The following is a 22832-nucleotide window of genomic DNA, read 5'->3' on the forward strand; positions in this document are numbered from 1 at the left end:
TTCTGCTGTTCTGACATGAGTCTGGGTGTTTGTCTATTCTGCCTTGGCATCTCTTCATTCAAGGGGGCTCCCTTTGTGCCAGTCCTAAATGCAGAGATGAAGAGGCAAGGACTAGCAATGAAATGGGCTTTCTCTGACGATGGCCTGGCTCTTGAAGGAGGCAGCGGGGGAGAAGGCTTTTTTCAGTAACGTGTTTTCCATTTTTCCCTCCCACTTAGGAGAAGCTCCATTCCAGGATCAGCCCTTTGAAATCCAGTTCCAGCATCTCTCTGCCTTTCCCCCCTCCTTGCTTTGGGAATACAAACACTTTTTGTAACCATGTTGGGAGAGACGTGGCGATGGGTCTGCCTTGTCTTGCATCTTCTCCTCTGCGCTTCTGTGTTGCCTTCTGTGGCAAGGCAGCAGCCTTCCCACCCAAAGAGACCATTCCTCAACTTCACTGTGGACATGGCAGAGGTCTATTTTAACCACTTAGTGGTCGACGAAAGGAAAGGGCACATTTACTTGGGGGCTGTCAACTGGATCTACAAACTCTCTGGTGACCTGGAGGTGCAGGCGTCTCATCAGACAGGTCCAGATATTGACAACCCAAAGTGTTACCCTCCCAGACTGGTCCAGCCTTGCAACGAACAGTTGACGTCCACAAACAACATCAACAAAATGCTTCTCATAGACTACAAAGAGAACCGGTTGATTGCCTGCGGGAGCTTATACCAGGGCATCTGTAAGCTCCTGAGGCTGGATGACCTGTTCAAGCTTGGGGAGCCCTTCCACAACAAGGAGCACTACCTCTCTGGGGTGAATGAGAGTGGCTCCGTTTTTGGAGTGATCGTTTCTTACAACAACATGGATGACAAGCTGTTTGTCGCTACTGCCGTGGATGGTAAACCTGAATACTTCCCCACAATCTCCAGCAGAAAGCTCCCCAAGAACTCCGAGGCTGAAGGGATGTTTGCTTACGTCTTCCATGATGAATTTGTGGCCTCCATGATCAAGATCCCATCAGACACATTCACCATCATCCCTGACTTTGACATATACTACATCTACGGCTTCAGCAGTGGTAATTTTGTTTACTTCTTGACCCTCCAGCCTGAGATGATTTCTCCACCTGGCTCCACCACCAAGGAGCAAGTCTATACCTCTAAGTTGGTCCGCCTGTGCAAAGAAGACACAGCCTTCAACTCATATGTCGAGGTGCCCATTGGCTGCGAGAAGAACGGAGTGGAGTACCGGTTACTCCAGGCGGCCTACTTGTCAAAGGCAGGGTCCATCTTGGCCAGGTCTTTGGGTGTCAGGCCGGAGGATGACATCCTCTTCACAGTCTTCTCCAAGGGGCAGAAGAGGAAAATGAAGTCCTTGGATGAGTCAGCTCTCTGCATCTTTGTTCTGAAAAAGATCAATGACCGTATCAAGGAGAGGCTGCAATCCTGCTATAGGGGTGAAGGCACTTTGGATTTGGCCTGGCTTAAAGTGAAGGATATTCCCTGTAGCAGCGCAGTAAGTCACAATTCTAACTAGAAATGTGCCATTTTCTCTAGAGCTGAGTTCTATTGGCAGGGGCTGGTGATGAAAGGGGGGGTGAGATCGCCTCCCCTCTTATGAATTCTGGGGGCTGGGGGCTGATTTTTTAAGGGGGAGATTACTGGAATTCTTGAAAGCTCTGTCAGAATGACCCCCCCATTTTGCAGTCCCATTCACCCATTTGCAGTCCCATTAGTGATTTTCTCCATTTTAGTTTTTCCAGAATTTCACATTCTGTGGAACATTTGCGAGGGGTGGGTCACAATGGTTGCCACAAAAATGGCCACTGTGGGCTGCCATTTTCTCCCCAAAATGCCATTCAGAACAGGGCATTTTGAGAAATCCAGAATGGTTTTTCTGCTGGCTTGAAGGTGTGTTGAATAGCTCCAGCATGTTTCTCCCTGGGTTCAACCCAAGGTATTTTTTTAATTTTTCTCTTACCATTTGACTGTCTGGAGCCAAGTGTGATTTGTATCTAAATTTGGGCTGTGAAAAAATGTCATCAAACAAACATTTTTGTGTGAAAGGGAGGGCTTGGGGTGGGTTAAACATTTCACAAAAAACAGCAGGGGCTGGTGGCTCTGATGTCAGTGGGGCAGTAAATCCGCTCCAGGTTTCAGTCAGAAATGGTGCTTCCACACCTTGGTTACCTCCTTTAGAGTTCTGACTGAAGCCCAGAGCGGATTATTGCCCCACTGACTTCAGAGCCACCAGCTTTCACTGGTGACCCCCCCCACACACCTTTGCTCACCTTCTTTGCCTCCTATTTGCAGCCACCTTGTTTCCCTTATCTGCTCAGCATCCTTTTTTATTTTGGCAACCATCACTCTGAATTGGCTTCAGGACTAGTGGTGGATGGATTTAATAATTTCGGTCTCTTTGAGAATGTCGGGTTTTTGAGATCATGTTCTGTTCTGTCCCATTTATGCACTTTTTCTCTTTGACAAAAATCTGTATGGAAATTCATATGCATTTTTCGTAATGTACACATCATTGTAGACATTTTGTGTACAACATGTACCTATTGACCAAAGCATGTTTGTGTGCATTTTGGAAATGTATACCTTTTTCTCTGCACATTTTTCAAATATGCACATGTTGTCAAGCACTTTTTTTCTTTTTTTGCGGAATGCATTACAAGCTCAGAAATGTATGGATTTCTAGCCGCAAATTGTGTTTGAGTCCACTTTTGGCTTTGGGAGGTACGAATTGGGTAAATCCATAAAAAGACGTTGCTGGAGTGAATTTTTCATACATCCTTACTCATGACATTGTCATGTAGCCAAATCTACTTTGCTACAAGGCATTGTCATAAAGCCAAGTCAACATGAGGGCAGAGTTTATTATCTGTTGTATATTAGTAAAACTTACATGCCACTGAATATAATAAAATCTATCAATGGACAGTGTTTCCTGTCCTTACGTTGGAATCATGCACTTGAAGACAAACTGTCTGGCACTAAGTTGGAGCAGTGAGGGATGCAGTTGCTATTGCTGTTAGGACCACCACTGCAGATGAGATGGATGAATGCTTTGTTCCAGTCTTCAGGGCACTCTTGAAGAATTGCCAACATGGGGCCTCACTCCTGCAGCCCATGAAAGGGACTGCAGCATCAGGGGGCTGACACCTCTTTGCCCTCTACTTAATTTTCTCCTCCAAACATGAGAAGTGTTGTATGCCCCTGCCCCTGCCAAGAATATTGTCATTGTGTGTGTGTGTGTGTGTATATATATGTGTGTGTATATATATATGATGGACCCACCTGTTGAAACCCTGGATAGATATTCAGCTAATGTATTCTCCTTTTTTCAGCCTTTTGCTTTAGTACAGTAGCAACTGACTTCAGAGACATTCTAGGTCCCTCCTGCCTGGCTGTTTGCACACCATTCCCGGAGTATGGCTTGTTCAAGGCCACATTCAGGTTGCCAGTGCCTATCACAAAACCATCTTTGTCGGTGGCTCTAATGGAGTGCAACATGAACACAAATAATTGCAAAGGAGGCATAGGGAGCAGTGCTGTGTTTTACCGCTCAGGCTGGGTTGGGGTGGGGTGGGGGCAGGAAAGAGAGAGTAAAATATCAAACTGAAACCCTGGCATCTGCAGCTTCTGCAGCAAGTTGGAACGCTGAGCTGGAGTGGCAGCTGTGACCGCTTGAGTCAAGCCAGTGAAACGAGAAGTTAGTTACTCAGCCATGCTGTGCTGTTTGCTCAGCAGCTGTGAGAAAGATGCTGGGTACTGTAGCTGTCTTCGTAGCTGGCATCACGTTGCATCTGGGGCTGTGAATTGAGCCACAGAATAAAGATTGGTGTGGGGAGGCAGGATTTCTATAGAACAGGGCTGCCTTCAGTTTAAAAGCTGAGGAGCTTCATATCAAAATCTTAGCATGGCCAATAATAGAGATCCAAATTGCGGGATGTATGGGAATTTCATTTATGTTTGCAAATCATCTGGAAATTTCATGTTTGCAATCCTGAATGCAAGCAGCAGATTTTGGGGGGAGAGATGGCACAAATTCATGCAAATTGTGATGGCATTTGAAAAATAAGCACTTTTCACATTTTTATGCTTTAGTCCATGGGGGAGGGGGAGTGTGCACCTTTGAAAAATACACACAGAACTGCACATTTTTTCCTGTTCGAAATGTGCACTTTCCCCATTCGTATGTGTGGAAAAATAGATAAAAAACAAAAATGGCAGTGTGGTGAAACGAGCTTGGAATTGCATTTTGGAGAATTTTGGTGAGCTCGAAAATTATTGGTTCTTCCATCCCTAATCTAAATGAAGAAAACAGGTACATTCAGGACTGTTTTTGAGGCTGGTTTCAATGAAGGTACGATGCCTACCGCATTTTATCTAGGAAGTTACCTTATCATGGTCAGGCTAGGAATGGACAAATATGCCCATTTTGTTTTCTCTCAGTTTCTAATCCTGAATATGTTTGCATGAAAATTCATACACATTTTTGTGCATTTTTCTCCAAATGCATGCATTTTTGTACACACAGAGGGGGCCATTCATGGTACAGCAGGGTCAGACCCTGGAATCTTCCAGGCTTTGGTGCATTCAAGGCAGCTGAGCATCATTGGAACTGCTGTATCTTCAAGGTGGGCTACTTGTGAGAATTCAAGACTACAGGATACAGCCGTCATCTAGACCAAGGGTGGGCAGCCTGTGGCCCTAGGGGAACAAGCAGCCCTCAGCCCAATTTCATATGCTCTCTGCATGTGATTAGGGATGTATGATAATTCCATTTGGGGGGTGAAAACTTGACTTATTTTCCCAGTTTGGCCCTGCAGCTTTTGTTCTGTTTCCCCTCTGGCATTGACTTGGTCTGTAGCAAGTTGAGCCAACACGTGGATTCCCTTCTTTTTTAAAATGGTGGAAATTTGTGTAAATTTTGGGTTGGGGGGGTCTTGAAATTTGCACAAATGGTGTCACAACTTTTTTTTTTTTTTTTAAATGGGCAATCTTGTGCAAGTGTACATGACAGCAAGTCCGCTTGTCCGCTATGTAGCCATGCAGCAGAGGAAATTTCCCCTCTTGCCAATATCCTTGTCAGTTTCATCCTCTCAACACACTACTTGGTTTAGCCCAGCAGAGCCATATTCCCTACTTGTCAAAGAATGTGTTATCCCCCCACCCCCACCCCACTTCCCCCAGGAAGTGCCAAAGTGGAGGATGGAATTGAAAGATTTTTTTTGACAAGTATGTAATTTGCACAAATTGCACCCCCCCCCCACCAATGCACAAAATATTTCTGGTATTGGAAAAAAAACACTACACTCTGCCAGCACTTACTGGAATGGAATCACTGAGGAATACCGTCAGGGTTATATGGAATGGAATTCCCAGTGTTGCACATCCCTGCATGTGATCAGTTCAGATCTCCAGCAAGAATGACCTGTCGCTTCCCTAGCAGCATGCTCTGTGGGAAGGAAGAGGGAGGGAGAGAGGGAGAGAGAAAGAATGGCAGAAAGAGAAAGAGGAAAAGGATGAGCCACTCACCTTTGGCTTTCGTCCTTACCATAGCTGGCCTCAGCCCTACTCACTGCCAATATGAGCCCCCCGACAGATTACCCACCAGGGAATACAGCCCTCAAAAGAAAGAAGTTTTCACAGCCCTGAGTCTTTTAGCCTCCACAAAGACATAAGGACATAAGAAAAGCCATGCTGGATCAGACCAAAGGTCCATCTAGTCTACTACAACATTCTGTTCACACAGTGGTCAATCAGCTGCCCATGAGAAAAAGCACAAGCAGGACATGAGTGCAACAGCACCCTCCCACCCACGTTCCCTGGCAACTGGTGTACATAGACATACTGCCTCTGAGATTGGAGGTAGCATATAGCCATCAGGACTAGTAGCCAATGATAGCCTCCTCCTTCATGAATGTGTCCAATCTCCTTTTAAAGCCATGCAAAGGTTTGGCCTTCATTACACCTTGTGGAAGCGAATTCTATAGTTAACTATGTGCTGTGTGAAGAAGTACTTCCTTTTATCTCCCACTGATTTGCTTCATTGCCCATTGGGTTCTAGTATCATCCCAGAGTGCAGGACATGGAATAATGGGCTCAAATTATAGGAAGCCAGATTCCGGCTGAACATCAGGAAAAACTTTCTGACTGTTAGAGCAATACGACAATGGAACCAATTCCCTAGGGAGGTGGTGGGCTCTCCCATGCTGGAGGCCTTCAAGGTGAGGCTGGGCAGCCATCTGTCAGGGATGCTCTGACTTGGCTTCCTGCACTGAGCAGGGGGTTGGACTTGATGGTCTTGAAGGCCCCTTCCAACCCTACTGTTCTATGATTCTATGATTATCAGAGAGGGAGAAAAATGTATCCCTATCCATTTTCTCCACACCATGCATAATTTCATACACCTTTATCACGTCCCCCCTTACTGGCTTTTTTTCTAAGCTAAACAGTCCCAGATGTTTATAATCCAATATTCCTGTTTTATTGAGGACCAAACTGAAACAGCTGTGGTGGTGGCACATTTTGGTGATTTTTCGGGGAGGGACAAAATGCAGACAAAATACCAGTGGTGGCAAAGAGAGCTGTTCCCAGCAGCCAATAGCTGGAGGATGCCCCCCTGCCCCCCACCTCTGAGCCATTTGGGAACAAGTCTGTGTGCTGGATGATGTAGCTTCATTCCCAGAGGACCTCTGGGGAAAAGATGGAATCTGCCAGGTATTGGGAAGAACTTTCCTTGTTACAAAGCTAGCAGTGATGATGAAAACAACAATGCAAGGAACATTTTTGTTCTCTTCAGCCAGTTAGCTCTCTGCAATTTTGGAGCCAAAAGTTCCCAGCATCATGTTATTTCATTTATTTTGGCTTCCAGTATCGGGAACTGAAGATGTCTGTTTAGCCCACTTGTTTGCTTCTAACACTGAATGCACAAGAGGGTGTAGGAAAGCTGTCACCTAACTTGGTGTGTGTTTCTATATCAATTCCGTAGAATCAGCTCATAGAATCAACTTTGGCTGAAGAGAGGCAGATTTTGAGAGAGTTGTAGGCTGAATGACAGAGTTCTTATTGCCTGTGGGGTGCCCACTCACCCCACTATAGTTTCAGGTCAAATAGGTTTTGCAAGTTTTTGTAGTGCTTCTCAAATCTGCAAAACCTGTTTGGCCAGTGATGACGACAGTGGGACAAAAAGAATGTATGTGTGCCCTGCAGGAAATAGCATACTGCCTTTGATATTATCCATTTCTAGCCTTTCGAAGCACAGTAGATGGAGAGTGTGTTCAAGTAAGGTTTGAGACTTTGCAAAGGAAGACATCCTGAAAAAATGGTCTGCCCCTTTAACTGGCTGTTTGCCAAACTTTTCCAGTTTAAAGCATCACTGTGCCTTGACTCCTTGTTTTTTCCCTTGACCCAGCTCACACAACATGTCCATTCAGGGTGGAACAGGGCCCGGGGCAGCTGACTGGTGCTATTGTGTCTGAGATATTTCAGGCAAAATGCATCTCCCCACTGCCCTCTTTAGATCCTATATCAAGTCTGCTCTTTATGTGATTGGTCCATCACCCCAGGGCAGATGTTTTCACCCAGACTGGGAGGGTGATCCTTCCTAGCCAGCTTCTCTTTGCAGGTGAACCTCACCCAGAGGAGATCCGATCTTTGGTTGCTTTCTTCTCCAACCTTCCTTCTCAACCCAGAGTTTTCCCAAGCTTTTCCTTGGCAGCTGCGACTAATTCCTCACCGTTTGCCTCACGTCCAACTGGCTGTAGTTGGGAAGGAGTTGATTTGAGATGCTGTGCCTGGCATTGCTGCTTGGGCCCCCGGCTGTTTTTCTATGTGGTTCAGTAGGTTTTGTCACATGTGGCCCAGCCGAGTGGTTTCCATTCTGTGCCGTTGTTTACATGCCACTTCTAGCCAAACCTGACCTCACGTTGCCTTGCCATTTGGTTGCTTTGCAAGTTTGCAAGCTGAAGGGAAGAGTTACATAAGAGGCTCTTCTTCAAGAAAAGCCAAAAAAGGGGGGGGGGAATCAAAGGAAAGAAAAGGAAGGACTCAGAGAGCTGAAAAGCTCAAAGTGAAGTATCAGAGGCTATTTGCAGAGTGATTCAGATGCTATTTAAAGCAGTCCTGGTCTAGGGGCTGCAACATGGCCGGATTTGCACAATAATCATTTTGTTGTTCAGCAGTGTGGTAATGGGCTCAACTGGATTTAGCATCCTTCCACAAGCCAAATCCCTCTTCGGCCCAGGCCTGTGACATCTGCAGGGAAGGATGGGTGCTGCGAATTCTGCTTGCCTTCACAAGTTTTTGTACTTGGTTAAACAGAAACAACGCCCACACAGCATCGCAGCAGATGCCGTATGAAATCACCGAGGGCTAGGGGTGCCATGAGCATTCAGGGCTTTTTTGAGAATGAAAAGAGCATAATCACCATTATGGATGCATGCCCCAAATCTAACGACATCAGGAGCCTGCAAATGTGCTCGCCAGCTCGCTGCTGGCGACTGTATTTTTGAAACTCTGGCTCTGCCAAACTTTGTGCTAAGCCTCGGAGATGCTCATAAATTAGTGTTCTTGCTGGGTTCCAGCCCTGGGTTCCAACTCTAGCTTGTCAGGGGAGAGACAAGCAGGAGCAATTAAAAAAAAAAGTTCAGTGGTATCTGCCGGCATCTCAAGTAGAAACAATTCACCAATTAACCAGCTCTCTGTGCCTTTCAATTGGGAATCATGCATGCTAATGCTCGGATGTCAACTAACATGCAAAACACACTTGGAAAATCTTTTTCTTAGAAAAATGCCCTGCCTGCCTTTCAGAGGCAGCTCCACATTTGGGGCAAATGAGGCAGCAGCCAGCAGCCCTCCGCCTGTCTCCCATCCGCTAGCAGCAGGGAGATCCCCAGTGGAGGCTGATGGCTCCGGAGTCGGTGGGGCTGTGAATCTGCTCTGGGTTTCCAGTCAGAAGGAGCCAGAACATGAAAGGATTCGGGGGATAGAACTTGGAGAGCTCCTTTAGAGTTCTGGCTGGTTCTGACTGAAACCCAGAGCAGATCCACAGCCCCACTGACATAGGAGCCACCAGCCTCCACTGGAGATCTTCCCACAAACAGGTCCATTTGCTCCCAGGAGCAGCTGACCAGCACCACACATGTTTTACTGTCCTCTACTGGTTCCACCAGCCCCAGTAGGTAGCTGCCACCACTGCTGCCTTTACAGATAAGGGTCCCGAATGTATAATGCCACTTCCCATTTATAGGGAAATATGTGTGGAAATGATAGAGAAGGTTTCACAAATAACAGAGAAGGTTCCAGTCCAGTCCACTTGTTCCTTCTCAGGGCACCATGTACTGGGATCAGTAGCAGATCCTTAATTGGGTTTTGTGTGTGACATCCCTTGAAATGAATGGGAATGCGCTGCACACAACCTATTTAAGGCTTCATCGACCTACTTAGGAGTAAATCCCATTGAAGTCAATGAGGCTTCCTTCATGATTAGGATCAGACCTTTATGGCCTCATCCAGTACATGTTTACTCAGAAATAAGTCCAACAGAGGTTGATGAGAGTCACTTCCATGTAAGCATGCATAAGGCTGCAACCTTAACTCATTAGCAGCTTGAGAGATGTTGCTTCATTGTAGCATTTAACCTGCCATCTCAATTTCACTAATTGCTGTTTGCCAATTGCCCTGGGATCTTTGGGCCAAGATGCTCCAAAAATGCCAAGCAGAATATTCTCTGTTGTCGTTTTCCAGTTTTAGCGAGCACTGTTGTCACACGCGATCTGGCGCTTTGGAGCCTAAGTTGCAATTTTGCCTGCAAAACAAAATAATAATTATGCTAATTGCTCTTCGTCAGAGGCTCTCCTAGTGCCAGGTTTCCTGACGCACCTGGGCTTGCTTTGAGGTGTGTGCATTTCGATATGATGGATCGGAAATGGTGGTGCTGGAGACTTTTTTCAGGGGATATTAAAAGCTGAAATTTGAAGTTGGGATTGCAGATTTGACTGGCGGAGTGCAATGCTTCAGAGCACTGGAGGCTGGGGTCTCCAATGCCGGTGGGGCAGTAAATCCGCTCCGGGTTTCAGTCAGAATCAGTCAGAACTCTGAAGGAGCTCTCCAAGGTGAAGAAAGTTCAGGAAAGAAAGAAAGAAAGAAAGAAAGAAAGAAAGAAAGAAAGTTCAGTCAAAATGACTTTGGTTGGCCTTGAGAAAACCTTTTTAGCTGTAGAGTGCTGGAAAAGTCAGCCATGGTGGCGGGGTGGGCGGGTGGGGTTTACAGTGTCTTCACCAGTAGCAGATCCTACAAGGGGGTTCAATAAATAATTGCTTGGGGTAGTTCAGGTGGACGTTATCCATAAAGGGCAAGGAGCAACTGGATGATCTTAGGGCAGGGGTGCAGAACCAGTGATCCCCTCCAGGCCCTCCATGATGATTCAGCCCCATCGTGACTCCACCCTGGCCCATTTTAGCTGTTCTCTGTGTTGCGAGAGGCACAGAGTTCCGTATCTCTCCCAGCATGGAGAAAAGGACTCAGCCGGCACTCAGAGGAGCAGCTGTTCCTTCCAGCGCTGTCCGAGTCGCTGACTTTGTGCTGCACCCAGCATCCTCCTGGGGGCACCAGACCAAGCAACTTGGCTGGTGCTGGGAAGAGTGCAGGGGAGGCTGGTGGCTCTTATGTTGGTGGGGCTGCGAATCCATTCTGGGTTTCAGTCAGAACCAGCCAGAACTCTGAAGGAGCTATCTGAGGTGTTTATACCCCCAAAGGGTTCAGCACCTTGGATAGCTCCTTTAGAGTTCTGGCTGGTTCTGACTGAAACCCAACGTGGAGGGACAGCCCCACCGAAATCGGAGCCACGAACTGCCCGACACTTCCAGGCACCGGCCAAGTCTCCTGCTGCCCACAACCCCACTGTTAGATCGTATCAGAGATAACAGTGGTGATTCCTCTGGGGAATTCCTTCAGGCAGCGGGGCCTGGAGGCCAAACCCCTTAGGGACCCTAAGAGGCTTGCAGGCTGGATTGTGGAGCTGGGTGGGCTGGATTAAGTCCTAAGGGGACTTAATCCAGCATGGTGTAGTGGTTTGAGTGTTGGACTGGGAGCTCAAAGATCTGGGTTCTAGCCCCACTCAGCCATGGAAGCTCACTGGGTGACTTTGGGCAGTCACAGACTCTCAGCCCAACCTACCTCACAGGGTGGTTGTTGTGAGGATAAAACAGAGAGGAGAAGGATCATGTAAGGCGCCTTGGGTTCCTTGCAAGAGGGGGAAAGGCGGGATATAAATGCAATAAATAAATAATAAATTGGGCTGGTAGTTCTGCTCCTCTATCTACAGGTCTCTTATTTATTGGTTTGATTTGTACCCCACCTTTCTACCAAGAAAAATTGGAGCCTTTCACTTCGTTATCCAGAGTTGTCCTTTGCTTGATCAAGAGAGAGAAATTTTTGGCATAGCTCACTGTTAATTCATAAAGTTCGCTACCCCAAGATATGGTGATGGCTGATACATTAAATGGCTTTAAAAGCAGATTACACAAACTCATGGAAGTGGACAACACACAGCAATAAGCTATGGTATGTAAATATAGAATCTCCATGTTTAGAGACAGTTTGAACCAGAGTACTGGTTGCTGGGGACAAATGATAGGGGACAGAGGCCAACTTCAGACCCTGCTTGTGGGCTTCCTGAAAGTGTCTGGCTTGTCATGTCCTGGCCTGAAGAAGGAGCCACAGGGCTCGGTGTGGGAAGACAGTACCTAGGAGACCTTGCAGTGAGCAATGAGGATGTTTGTTGCTGGGAAATCCGGTTCTTTCTTTACTTGTTTTCAGTGTTTATAACTCAATTTGCATTTGCCAGCTGAGTTGTGGGCTTTCCCCTGAACTCCAGGAATGTTTTTCCTGCATTTCCCCCCACAGGTTCTCCTATTTGCACAGTTTTATGAGCAATTTGCATGAATTGTTGAGCAATTTGTGCAAATTATGGGCAAATTTGCACAAATTTCGCAGTAATTTGCATAAACTGCAGAACCTGAGGGAAAAAACTGTGAAATGCCTGGGAAATCCATGAACTGGCCTGACTCACTGCAACACCAGTCAGGTGCCACAGCAGGAACTGGAACCAAGTCTGAGGGGCCAAACCTAGGAAACTTATTGAATTCTACCCCCCCCCCCAATGGATTTCTCTGATATCTCTATGAGCAACTTGCACCAATAAGGTCTGAGTCCAAACTGAAGCTTTTTATGCTTCAGCCCACAAGCATCTCCTCTGACTCCACCCCTTCCTCCAAAGAGGAAGCGTGGAAGGGACCTGCCTATAACCTGGAGCCTAGTGGGCTAGATGAAACAACTATCAGGTGGATCCACAGTTGGCTACAGAATCAGACTCAAAGAGTGCTTATCAGTGGGATCTTCTCAAACTGGGAGAGGTAACGAGCGGGGTACCACAGGGCTCAGTCCTGGGTCCAGTGCTCTTCAACATTTGTATTAATGACTTGGAGGAGGAGGTGCAGGGAATGCTGATCACATTTGCAGATGACACAACATTGGGCGGGATAGCTAATACCTTGGAAGACATAAACAGAATTCAAAGTGATCTTGATAGGCTGGAGCGCTGGGCAGAAAACAACAGAATGAAATTTCATAGGGATAAATGCCAAGTTCTGCACCTAGGAAAAAGAAACCAAATGCACAGTTATAAGATGGGGGATAGTTGGCTCAACAATATTACAAGTGAGAAGGATATTGGAATTGTTGTCGATCACAAGCTGAATATGAGCCAACAATGTGATGTGGCCGCAAAAAAGGCAATTGTTATTTGGGGCTGCATTAATAGAAGCATAGCTTCCAAATCCCGGGAAGTACTAGTCCCCCTCTACTCAGCACTGGTTAGGCCTCATCTGGAGTACAGTGTCCAGTTCTGGGCACCACACTTTAAGAAGGATGCAGACAAGCTGGAGAGGGTGCAGAGGAGGGCAACGAAGCTGATCAGGGGACTGGAAACAAAGCACTTTGAGGAGAGACTGAAAGAACTGGGCATGTTCAGCCTTGAGAAGAGAGGACTGAGGGAAGATAGGATAGTGCTGTTCAAGTGCTTGAAAGGTTGTCCCAGAGAGGAAGGCCAGGGTCTCTTCTTAATCCTCCCAGACTGCAGGATACGGAATAATGGGCTCAAGTGACAGGAAGCCAGATTCCGGCTGAACATCAGGAGAAACTTCCTGACTGTTAGAGCAATACGACAATGGAACCCATTACCTAAGGATGTGGCAGGCTCTCCCACACTGGGAGCATTCAAGATGAGGCTGGACAGCCACCTGTCAGGGATGCTTTGACTTGGATTCCTGCATTGAGCAGGGGGTTGGACCCGATGGTCTTGTAGGCCCCTTCCAACCCCGCTATTCTATGATTCTGTGACTCCATGACACCCCATGTCTCTCCAAGAGCTCATGCTGTGTGCTTTGCTGGTGTCAGCACATCAGCTCCATGGACTGTGGAATTCTGGAGATGGAGGTGCTCTCCCAGTACTGGAGGTAGGCTCAGGGGGGTGCAGCTGTTGGATCTAGGGCCTCTGGTTTAGTATCTCTGGAACCTCAGAGGTCCCTGGTTCCACAGTGATGCTAGTGCCTTCCTCCATTGGCACCAGTGTCAAACTACAATTCCCAGGATCCTTTTGTGGGCAGGGAGGCCATCACAGTTAAGCTGGTACAAATCTGATGTAAGTTGGTAGTGTAGATATACCCCAAATGATGGCGCTTCCAACCCAATGCATCGAAAGTGTTTACTTGCTCTTGGGAAACTTTGCCAAAGTCAACAGTGCTCACTTTACTTTGACTCCTGAGTAACCAAACAAAAGTCCTTCTTGAAGCACCAGGAAGGAAACCTTGGGTCTATAAGAAATGCAGTCTTCCCTCCAGGAAATTACACATTTTATGATATATGGCACAAGCTATATTATTGCCTGAAGCCATGTGTCGGGAAGCTTGGTGGTAGCCAAGACAGGTGATGAAGTGTGTGACGCATTTGGATTCTATAGTACTCTGGAAACTTGACAGCAATCCTTGATCTGTTGCTAAATAATCATAATCATAATCATAATCATAATCTGAACAGCTGCTGATGCAAGTCCCAGTAAATTTGAGCAACTTCATTTTCTCTTCTGTTCTTGCCCAAATTACATCTGAGTGAAAAAAACCTCTTAGCTTCATGGTTGCAATTCCCCTGTAATTGGTAAAGTGTCTGTAACTGCATTGTCGCTTGTACATAGTGGCATGTAATTGCACAGTAACCATTGTGGCAGTTGCACGAATGACACGCGGCATGCAATTATGATGCAGCTCAAAACACTGGCTCCCTGTCTATCCTCCATTGTCATGCTGGAGATCTATTTGGAAGTGGGCACCTGTGGGATCGGGCTGCACTTAGGTTATGCGTTAAGTGTCAGGCACATTCAGGTGTATGTGTTGACATGGTTCAGCCTCCTTGGTTTATCTCCAGTGTGTGAGAGGCTGGCTGTAGTCACCAATTTTTTTTGGGGGGGGAGGGAAGCACTCTGCACATGCTCAGGGGCATTTAAATATTCTTCTTGTCCACCAGGGCTGTCCTGCAACATTCCAGAGCTGGCCAGGCTCGAATTGAGCCTTGGGTTCCTCACATCCTTCTGCTCTCATCTCCTCTGCTCCTATTCCCATATGGTGCCTAGTATAGGTGCCTGTTATGATTTTGGCTTCATTAACTTGTGAATTGCACCTATGTCAGTTTAGGTTACAGATGTATATTGCTGGAAAATCTGGTCCTTTGGGGGCCCGACGCATTCCCACGGTGCCTCCGACATAGCCTATGTTTGTGAGCTGAGCCGGGGATTTGTTCCCCAAATCTGGGAATACTTTTTTCGGGGGGAGGGTGTTGTGTAAAAAGCAGTTTGTGCAATTTGTGGCTGCGCTTTGCGTAATTTGAGCAAATTACAGCCCAAATCTGTGTAATTTGTGCACACTGCTTTACACAAAAACATTTTAACCCCCCCCCCCAATTCATGAGCTGGGCAGCTTGTGGGAAAGCAAGCCAAAGTCCAGGGGACTGAGCTGACTGAAGTCAGTGAGCTTCACCCCCCAGATGGATCCTTCCAACGTCCCTAGTCTAGGTGAGGCTATGCATGTTGATGGAGGCACACCCGAAGTAGCACAGCAGCCAGATGAACAAATTACGGTTTCCTGAGTAGCCAAGTACCAGCCAGAGGAATAAAGAGAGCTGATTACAGATTTACAGCTGGCCAGTGGTCCCTTAGGCAGGGTGCCCATAGCGTGCTGTAAGCATCTCTCTGTCCAAGAGGCCCCACTAAGGAGACATCCTGCCAAAGCAAAAGTAAGGACAAATGGCAGGAGGCAGTGCTAATCCTTTAGCCAGGATCTCTCCCCAAATGTGGATTTGGCTGTGATCATGATGATCTGGAGAGGTATGTTTAAAGCAGATGTTTAAAGGACAGTTGAGGCTCATTACAGCCAGTGCTTCAGACAGAGGCTCCAGTTTATCTGGCACCCGGAATCCCACTGTTCTGCCAAGCTGCTTCCTGGGTTGTGCAGAATGAGAAAGAAAAGGGATGCCATAATTTGAATCCTTGCTTGGCATCTAAGGCTGGGAGATCCTCTTTATTGCCTGATTGCTTGCCAGGCAGAAAGCCAGGGAGCAAGCAGGTGGTAGCATCTACTGTTTTTACTTCTCACCACCATCATTGTTGGGACAAGAATGAGAGGTGGGTGAACAAGCAGTTTGCAATCATGAAGAGGAGGAACGGGTCCAGGTTTCTTTTGTCAGTGGGCCCCAAGCCCACTGCCCAGGGTGTAGACCCTTGTCAAGTGCCCGCCATGTCAACTCTTGATGCCAGCCCAGGGCAGAAACTGTTGAACCAGAGATCTTCTTTGATCTCTGAGAGAACCCCTCCATCTCCCTTGAAAACTGCAGGTCTCCAGGGCCCCATGCTGCTAAATGAATCCTCTGCCTTGCCGCACCTTTCCCTAACATGATTGGTCACTGCCCTTTCCTGTTCCCTTTATAGTCTTCCTTTTCTGCCACAAGAATTTCTCTCTGCAATGGGATCTCTTCACAGTGTAGCTTAAGGATATATGAGAATTTCCGTTGTGCTCGCAAAACAGCCGAGCATGCCCCATTTGCAACCTCAAGCATGAGTGCGAGCAGGAGAATGTGTTCTCTGAAAATGTTAGCAAATTCTCAGGCACATGCTCATGGTTGAAAATTGTGCAAATTTCAGTGAATTTTGTGCAAATTTTGCACAAAATTGTGCAAATTTTTAAAAAGCACAATTTCACACTCAAGTCTAAGGGAGAAAGTTGTGCAACTTTGAAAAATACTCCAATTTTGGCTCCATTTCCCCATTGACTTGCATTTGATTTGCGCAGTTTTCTTGTTTGCAGAAATTGAACAGTGCTCGCAAGTGCTTGTGGAAATCGAACGCAAGATGAGTATCAAGGAGATGTTCAGAGAATCTGGGCAAATGTGAACATCACTTGTTCGCCCATCTCTAGTGCAGCTCAGATTTTGCCTTGGTGCCGCTTGGTGACTAGACTGTGCTTTTGGCTTCATGAACCCTATTGCTTCCTTGGTCTGCCCCATCCTGCCTGCTCGGACTGTCTTCTTGGAACTGAGGTTAGCTTGGGGTCCTGGTTAGAGATGAGAAGACTTGGAAAAACACACACAAAAAGAAAACAAAAATGAGGGGCAGAAAAATTGGGAAAAAAACCCTTTTCCCCAATGTTTTCCAGGGATTTTTTGGAAAATTTGGAGGGAAATGGTTCCCCCCTCCCAATTGTTCTGCTTTCCCCTCATTTCCCCACCCCAAGCCTTTGTGTCAGTTATCCTGATAATAAAGTACTTAAGAAGAGCTGTGCTGGATCAGTCCAGGGGTCCATCTAGTCTAGTATCTTATACACACAGTGTTATAGAATCATAGAATAGTAGGGTTGGAAGGGGCCTATAAGACCATCGAGTCCAGCCCCCTGCTCAGTGCAGGAATCCAAGCCAGAGCATCCCTGACAGATGGCTCTCCAGCCTCATCTTGAATGCCTCCAGTGTGGGAGAGCACACAAAACAGCTGGTGTCCAACCAGCTGTCTGTGGGAAACCCACAAGGAGGACATGAGTGCAGTAGTACCCAATGGTTCCTCTCTCTTATCCTTTAGTTAGACACCTTGGCCTGCCTCCTTCACTTGGGAAGATCCACACAGGCTGTGTGGATCTCCATCCTACTTTTGGTTGACCACCAGAAGAACTGATCCTGCAAGGAAGCACTGGGCTTCTCCAAGGCATGAGAGTAGAGCTGAGTGCCTTGTATTCAGGGATGGTGCAGAAGAAGTTTGATCTTTGCTAATTCCTATCTAAAATGTCTTGATCCACGCTTCTCCAGACTAATGTGTGGATTGGAACTTGGCTATCTACCAGGTTTTGCACTTCTCAGAATACAATGGAACTTGCAACACAGTTCACAAAAACAGTTTAAACTTATACAAACATGTATTTAAATAAGTATTTTGTGAGGATTTTTAAAAATCTGCAAATTAATGCAGAAATACAATGGAGCTTTAGCTAAAACTATGAATGTGACACAGAGAGACTGGAAACAGACAGATTCACCCATCCCTATCCCTTGTTTTCTTTTACAGTGTTCTGTATGTAGCAACTAATAATTCACATGAAATGGAATGAGAATCCTAACAGAGCATCAGTTCCCCAAAGCCCCAGAAACACCATTGCAACTCCCTAAGATGGCTTCTTGCCAGCCCAGCTCCAAAAGCTCAAAATTGCTTTACCTCTCTTTGCCCAAATTCACACTGCATGAACTGTTCTTTTGAGATGTTCAGGCAGGTATATTTTAAGGCACCTCCCACACTGTGTTTTTGGAGAAAGGCTAGTCTGATGAGCTGTTAATGGTCATCAATTCTAGTTATTTACCATCAATGCACAGAGCATTTGAGAACATGGGTGGGTAACTTCTGGCACTCCAATGTTCTGGCCTTCAACTCCCTTCAGCCCTAGCCAGTATAGCCTATGGTGAGGCATGACACAAGTTATAGGTCAAAACATCCAGAAGGTTACAAGTTACCCACCCCTGACTGCAAACGTATCTTTGCATTGCACAATAGGTTAGCATGGTCCATAATACCGTTTCCCTCTCTTTTTGTTGTTGTTGTTGCAGCTGTTAACAATTGATGATAATTTCTGTGGCCTGGATATGAACGCCCCACTCGGAGTATCTGAAATGGTGCGAGGGCTCCCCATCTTCACAGAAGACCAGGACAGGATGACGTCGGTCATTGCTTACGTCTATAAGAACCACTCATTGGCTTTTGTGGGCACCAAGAGCGGCAAGCTAAAAAAGGTAGGCCTGGCTTTTCCTAACTGGATGTGGCTTGTAGTGCAGAATCCATGTCAGTTTGGTACAGCAGGACAGATGTATGGATCCTGTTTTCTGAGAATTGTAATTTTTCTGAGGTTTGGCTAATGTGAATGAAGCGTGATCCTCTATCTAAGAACTGGGCCTAAGCCAAAACAAATTATCTCAACAGTCCTGTGATCTGTTGAAGGGCCCATATCCCACCTAGGATGTCTGCTTGCATTTGGAAGCGGGCTACAGATGCTTTCTGAAGCACGACTTATGCTTTGTGTGTCATTGAGGTTTGACGGGCTGGAATGCCGGAGCTTAATCCAGCATGGATGTTACTGCAGTCTGTGTGGACGTGGAGAGCAGATTTTATTCCCATTCTTTCCATGGTATGAACAAAACACACACATTGATTTTAAGTGATGTTAAGTGCTATATTTGCTACTGACAAATTCCAGGGGTATGGCCGTCTTAGTCTGTTGCAGCAAAAGACAAATAAAAGCAAATCAAGAGTTCCATGGTGCCTTAAAGACTAAACAAATTGTTTGTAGCATAAATTGTGTTGGCACAGAGTACACTTCAGCAGATGTGTGCTCAGTCCCACAAAAGTGTATGTATTTGTTAGTCTAGAAGGCGTTACAGAACTCTGGTTAGTTTGGATTTACTGGGATGCCATCATGGGTTCTATATAAATAAATGTCCTCCCCTCAGGGCCTGATATCCTTTGGGCACCAGCCAAGAGAACAGGAAGTTCACCCTTGGCTTTGTGGTGGTTTTCCTCTTTTATAGCACTTTCAATTTATTGTCTGGGGCCATCAGAATTTTATTCTGGAGCCAAAGCTGAAGCTGAAAGAGGCATTTAATGCTGTTTTTTTTGGCAGGTATTTTCATTGTCTCTCCACAGATCCATTATAGGTGACCTTCTAATGGGGAGAGATTGGCTCAGTATGTTCCGTGTGCTACTCATTTATTCTATTCTTGTAAGTGGAGGGACATGCCTTCTTGTGGAGTGTTGTACATGCCTTAACTTGCTGGGGAGCTTTCGAACTTGTTAAAATATTCTAGTGGCAAGTAAGTAATTGTGTAGGGAGGCTGGCTATCTCTCATAAAAAAGCCTCTTCCCTGGATGCAGAACATTTGGACATCTGACTGGATTCTTGATGCCAATCATGACATAACCTTGAAATCGATAGAGGGTGTTGTGATGTTGCTGCTCTCTGTGAATAAGGCTGTATTCCTACAGAGCTTCTTGTGGTTGAATTGGTCCTCTCTGGATTTTGGCCCTCCATGAATATGATGATTTCAACAATACCATTTAGGGTGCAATCCTATGCATGTTCAGACAGCAAAAGCCCTATAACTCCCAGCATCCCTCCAGCCAGCCATGCTGGCTGGAGGCATGCTGGGAATTGTAGGCTTTCTTTCCATTTAAACATGCACAGGATAGCACCCTTAGTGAGGGCAGGGGTAGAGCAATTGTGTCTCCCTGCCCAAGTTTCAAATTACATGTGATTCTTCTTCTGAAAGCCATATATTTCTGTTATAAACAACAACAACAACATTAAATGAATCGTCCTTGTGTTAGGTATGGATGCCAAAGGTACAAATTCTTTGCTCAAAATAAGGTGACCATCCTTGTCCTCATGTATTATTTATAAAGTGCGTAGTAGGTGCTAGGAGCTATACAGGACAAAAATAAAATAAATAGATGTCCCGGCCTGCTTAAGCACATGGGATTTGGTGGGGAAAGGGGAGACTTTTCTCAAACTGGAAGAGAGTAGAAGTAGGTGCAAAAGAGTGAAGGAATGCAATACTTAACCTGAGAAGAAGAAGTGGTTGTGGGGAGCCAAATAAGCACATCAAAAGGGAAATGCAAGAGATAAAAGATGCATTTTAACAATTTCTTAAAGGAAGAGAGAACAGAGGCCAGCTGACCATTTAAGCAAGGGTGGGCAGTCTTCAGGTTTGCAGGACCTACTTTGTTTTCCACTGGAACACCAAGATTCACTAGAACCAGAGCCCAGGTGCAAAATAATGGTGTGAAGAGGCAGACATACACCAAGGGTTCAGAGACAGAGCTCCTCCAAGCACACGCTCAGCCCAGGGGGTTGTGATCAGCCAGAACCAAGCTCCAAAATCTTTTCTCACACACAAATCCATCCCTGGGTTCTCCCCAAGTGTTCTTTTTCAGCAACCTAATTTAGGGATGGGGACAAGCTGTTTAATTGTTGCCATTGTTAGACAACTGGAGTCAAAAACACTTGCTGATCTGCAACAGATGACCCAGGGATCTACCAATAGATCTGGATTTACTTTCTGCCCACCCTTGATTTCAAGGAGGAGAGTTTTACACACAGGGTGCTCCATTTTTGCAGACACCCATCTGGAAGTAGAAATCCATACACATGAAGGTGGGATGAAGAAGTCTTGGGATGTGGGTAATTATGAGTTTGAACTAGAGCTTTGTCCACTCATCTTCGAATATAAACTCCAACATGAGTAGGAGGAAAAGTGTTCATGTGCACCATCAAGATGAGACCTGGTGGGACAGTTTGTGCCCATCGACCATCCAATTAGCTAATGTGTCTACTTATGTCCTCTGAATTTTGGAGTTACTAAATTCTTGGGCAGGGCATGCCACCAGACCTCATAGAGGTGGCTTCCTTATTTGGTTTGCACTACCTTTCTATGCATAACATATATATATGTATGTATGTATGTATGTATGTATGTATGTCTGTCTATGTCTATATATATATATATGTCTATATATTTACCTTAATATAGGAGGTTTTGCTTGTATGTAGTATGTGTGTGCATACAAGCAAAACCTCCTATATTAAGGTAAATATATAGACATATATATATAGACATATATATATGTGTATGTATGTGTATATAGACATATATATATATATATATATATATATATATATACACACACACACACACACACACACACATATATATTAGTCCCCATCCCTAAATTAGGTTGCTGAAAAAGAACACTTGGGGAGAACCCAGGGATGGATTTGTTTTGCTTGTATGTAGTGTGTGTGTAGGACAGGAAGGCCTGGCGTGCTATGGTCCATGGGGTCACGAAGAGTTGGACACGACTGAACGACTGAACAACAGCAAAAGTGTGTGTGCGCGTTAGAAATGCCAGATCACTATATTCACACAGGTCCAACAGATCTGAAAATTTTGGTACCCTCCATGTCTGCCTTCTTTCCAATATAGAAATAATGAGAGGATGAAGGGTCCTTTCTGTTCTTGAAGTTATTTTCTTCTCCCTCGCCCTTCTCAACCCTTTCAAGCTGGAGCCCTTTCACAGCACGAAGGTGTAAGAAATACTTCCTAGCTGTGCTCATTGCTGCTATTCCAGATGTAAAACCTTCAAACTGGCAATAGCATTTGATGTGCGGAGAGAGAAAAATACCTTCTGGTGGGGTAAATTCGTTGTTCTGTGGAATTCCCTTAGGCAGGATGAAACAAAATAATGATAATAATGATAATGACAATAATAATAATAATCATTCAGACTTTGATGGAATAAGAGTAGCAGCAGAAAAAGAGAGGAAAAAAACCCTCAGCTCCGTGGTTGGTACAGAGACTCAACTGGGGCATGTGCATTGCTGAGATTACAACATGTTGCTTGGAGTATTTGACAGTGACCCGAATCAGCCTTCCACAACCTGGTGTCCTCCAGATGTGTTGGACTGCAACTCCCATACTGGCTGGGAATTATGGGAGATGCAGTCCAACACATCTTGAGAGCACCAGGTTGGGGTGGCTGGTCTGAATAGTTCACTGGGTTGGCCCAGCATTGGCCTGTGTGGTGACATCCATGTGCACTGAGTTTTTCCATGGCAAGATGGCAGTAAGTGGAGATGTGCAATAGCTTTACAAAATCTAGGCATCTACTCATCATCATTGTATCACCTCCGTCTTTTCAGACAGTTGCCACAACATGGAAAGGGGCTGATTTGAGGCCAGTTTTGTCTATCTTACTCTTTGCTAAGCACTGGAATGTGCCTTCCCAGCACTCCTGAGTGTTCCACACTGCAACACGTTTGAAGAGGATTGCTTTTAGTGGCAGGCAGAACTCTCCCAGTTTCAGCGAACTTCATCTCCTTGACCTTCCTTGAAATGCACTTAGTCTGCCTAATTTACTCTGGTCTGGCAGTATAACCTATGCCACCTCTATGCAACCACACTCAAAATGATTGCTCGAATTGGACAAAGAGATGCTCCCATCTTCGTTGTGCCTCACATTTATGGTACAGCCACTGTGAATGCCTTTCGTTGTTCAGTATGGTACCAGTCATGACACTTCTTCCTAGACCATTTCCACAAGAGATGCAATTCCAGTGAAAGGGTTGAGGAACTGAAAAAGAAGCTATTTTGAAGGCCATCAAAAACCCTTGGTTAATTCCACTGGCCAGTTTTGCTCCATTCATA

At 45.8% G+C, this 22832-nt stretch overlaps 1 protein-coding gene across 1 annotated transcript in view; it reads left to right on the forward strand.

Moving 5' to 3' along the window:
- The first annotated feature begins 318 nt into the window (after positions 1-318).
- The window catches only part of PLXNA4 (plexin A4), an 820970-nt gene continuing 798456 nt past the window's right edge, over positions 319-22832 (forward strand). Inside the window, exons 1-2 of the mRNA XM_084809045.1 lie at positions 319-1500; positions 18186-18368. Of these exons, the coding sequence (XP_084665171.1) occupies positions 319-1500; positions 18186-18368 (1365 nt within the window). The remainder of the gene's footprint in view (positions 1501-18185; positions 18369-22832) is intronic.

The sequence above is a fragment of the Heloderma suspectum genome, chromosome 7 (genome assembly GCF_057233095.1).
Source record: "Heloderma suspectum isolate Gila_16-S chromosome 7, 16-S_ref, whole genome shotgun sequence".
NCBI classification, from domain to species: Eukaryota; Metazoa; Chordata; class Lepidosauria; order Squamata; family Helodermatidae; genus Heloderma; species Heloderma suspectum.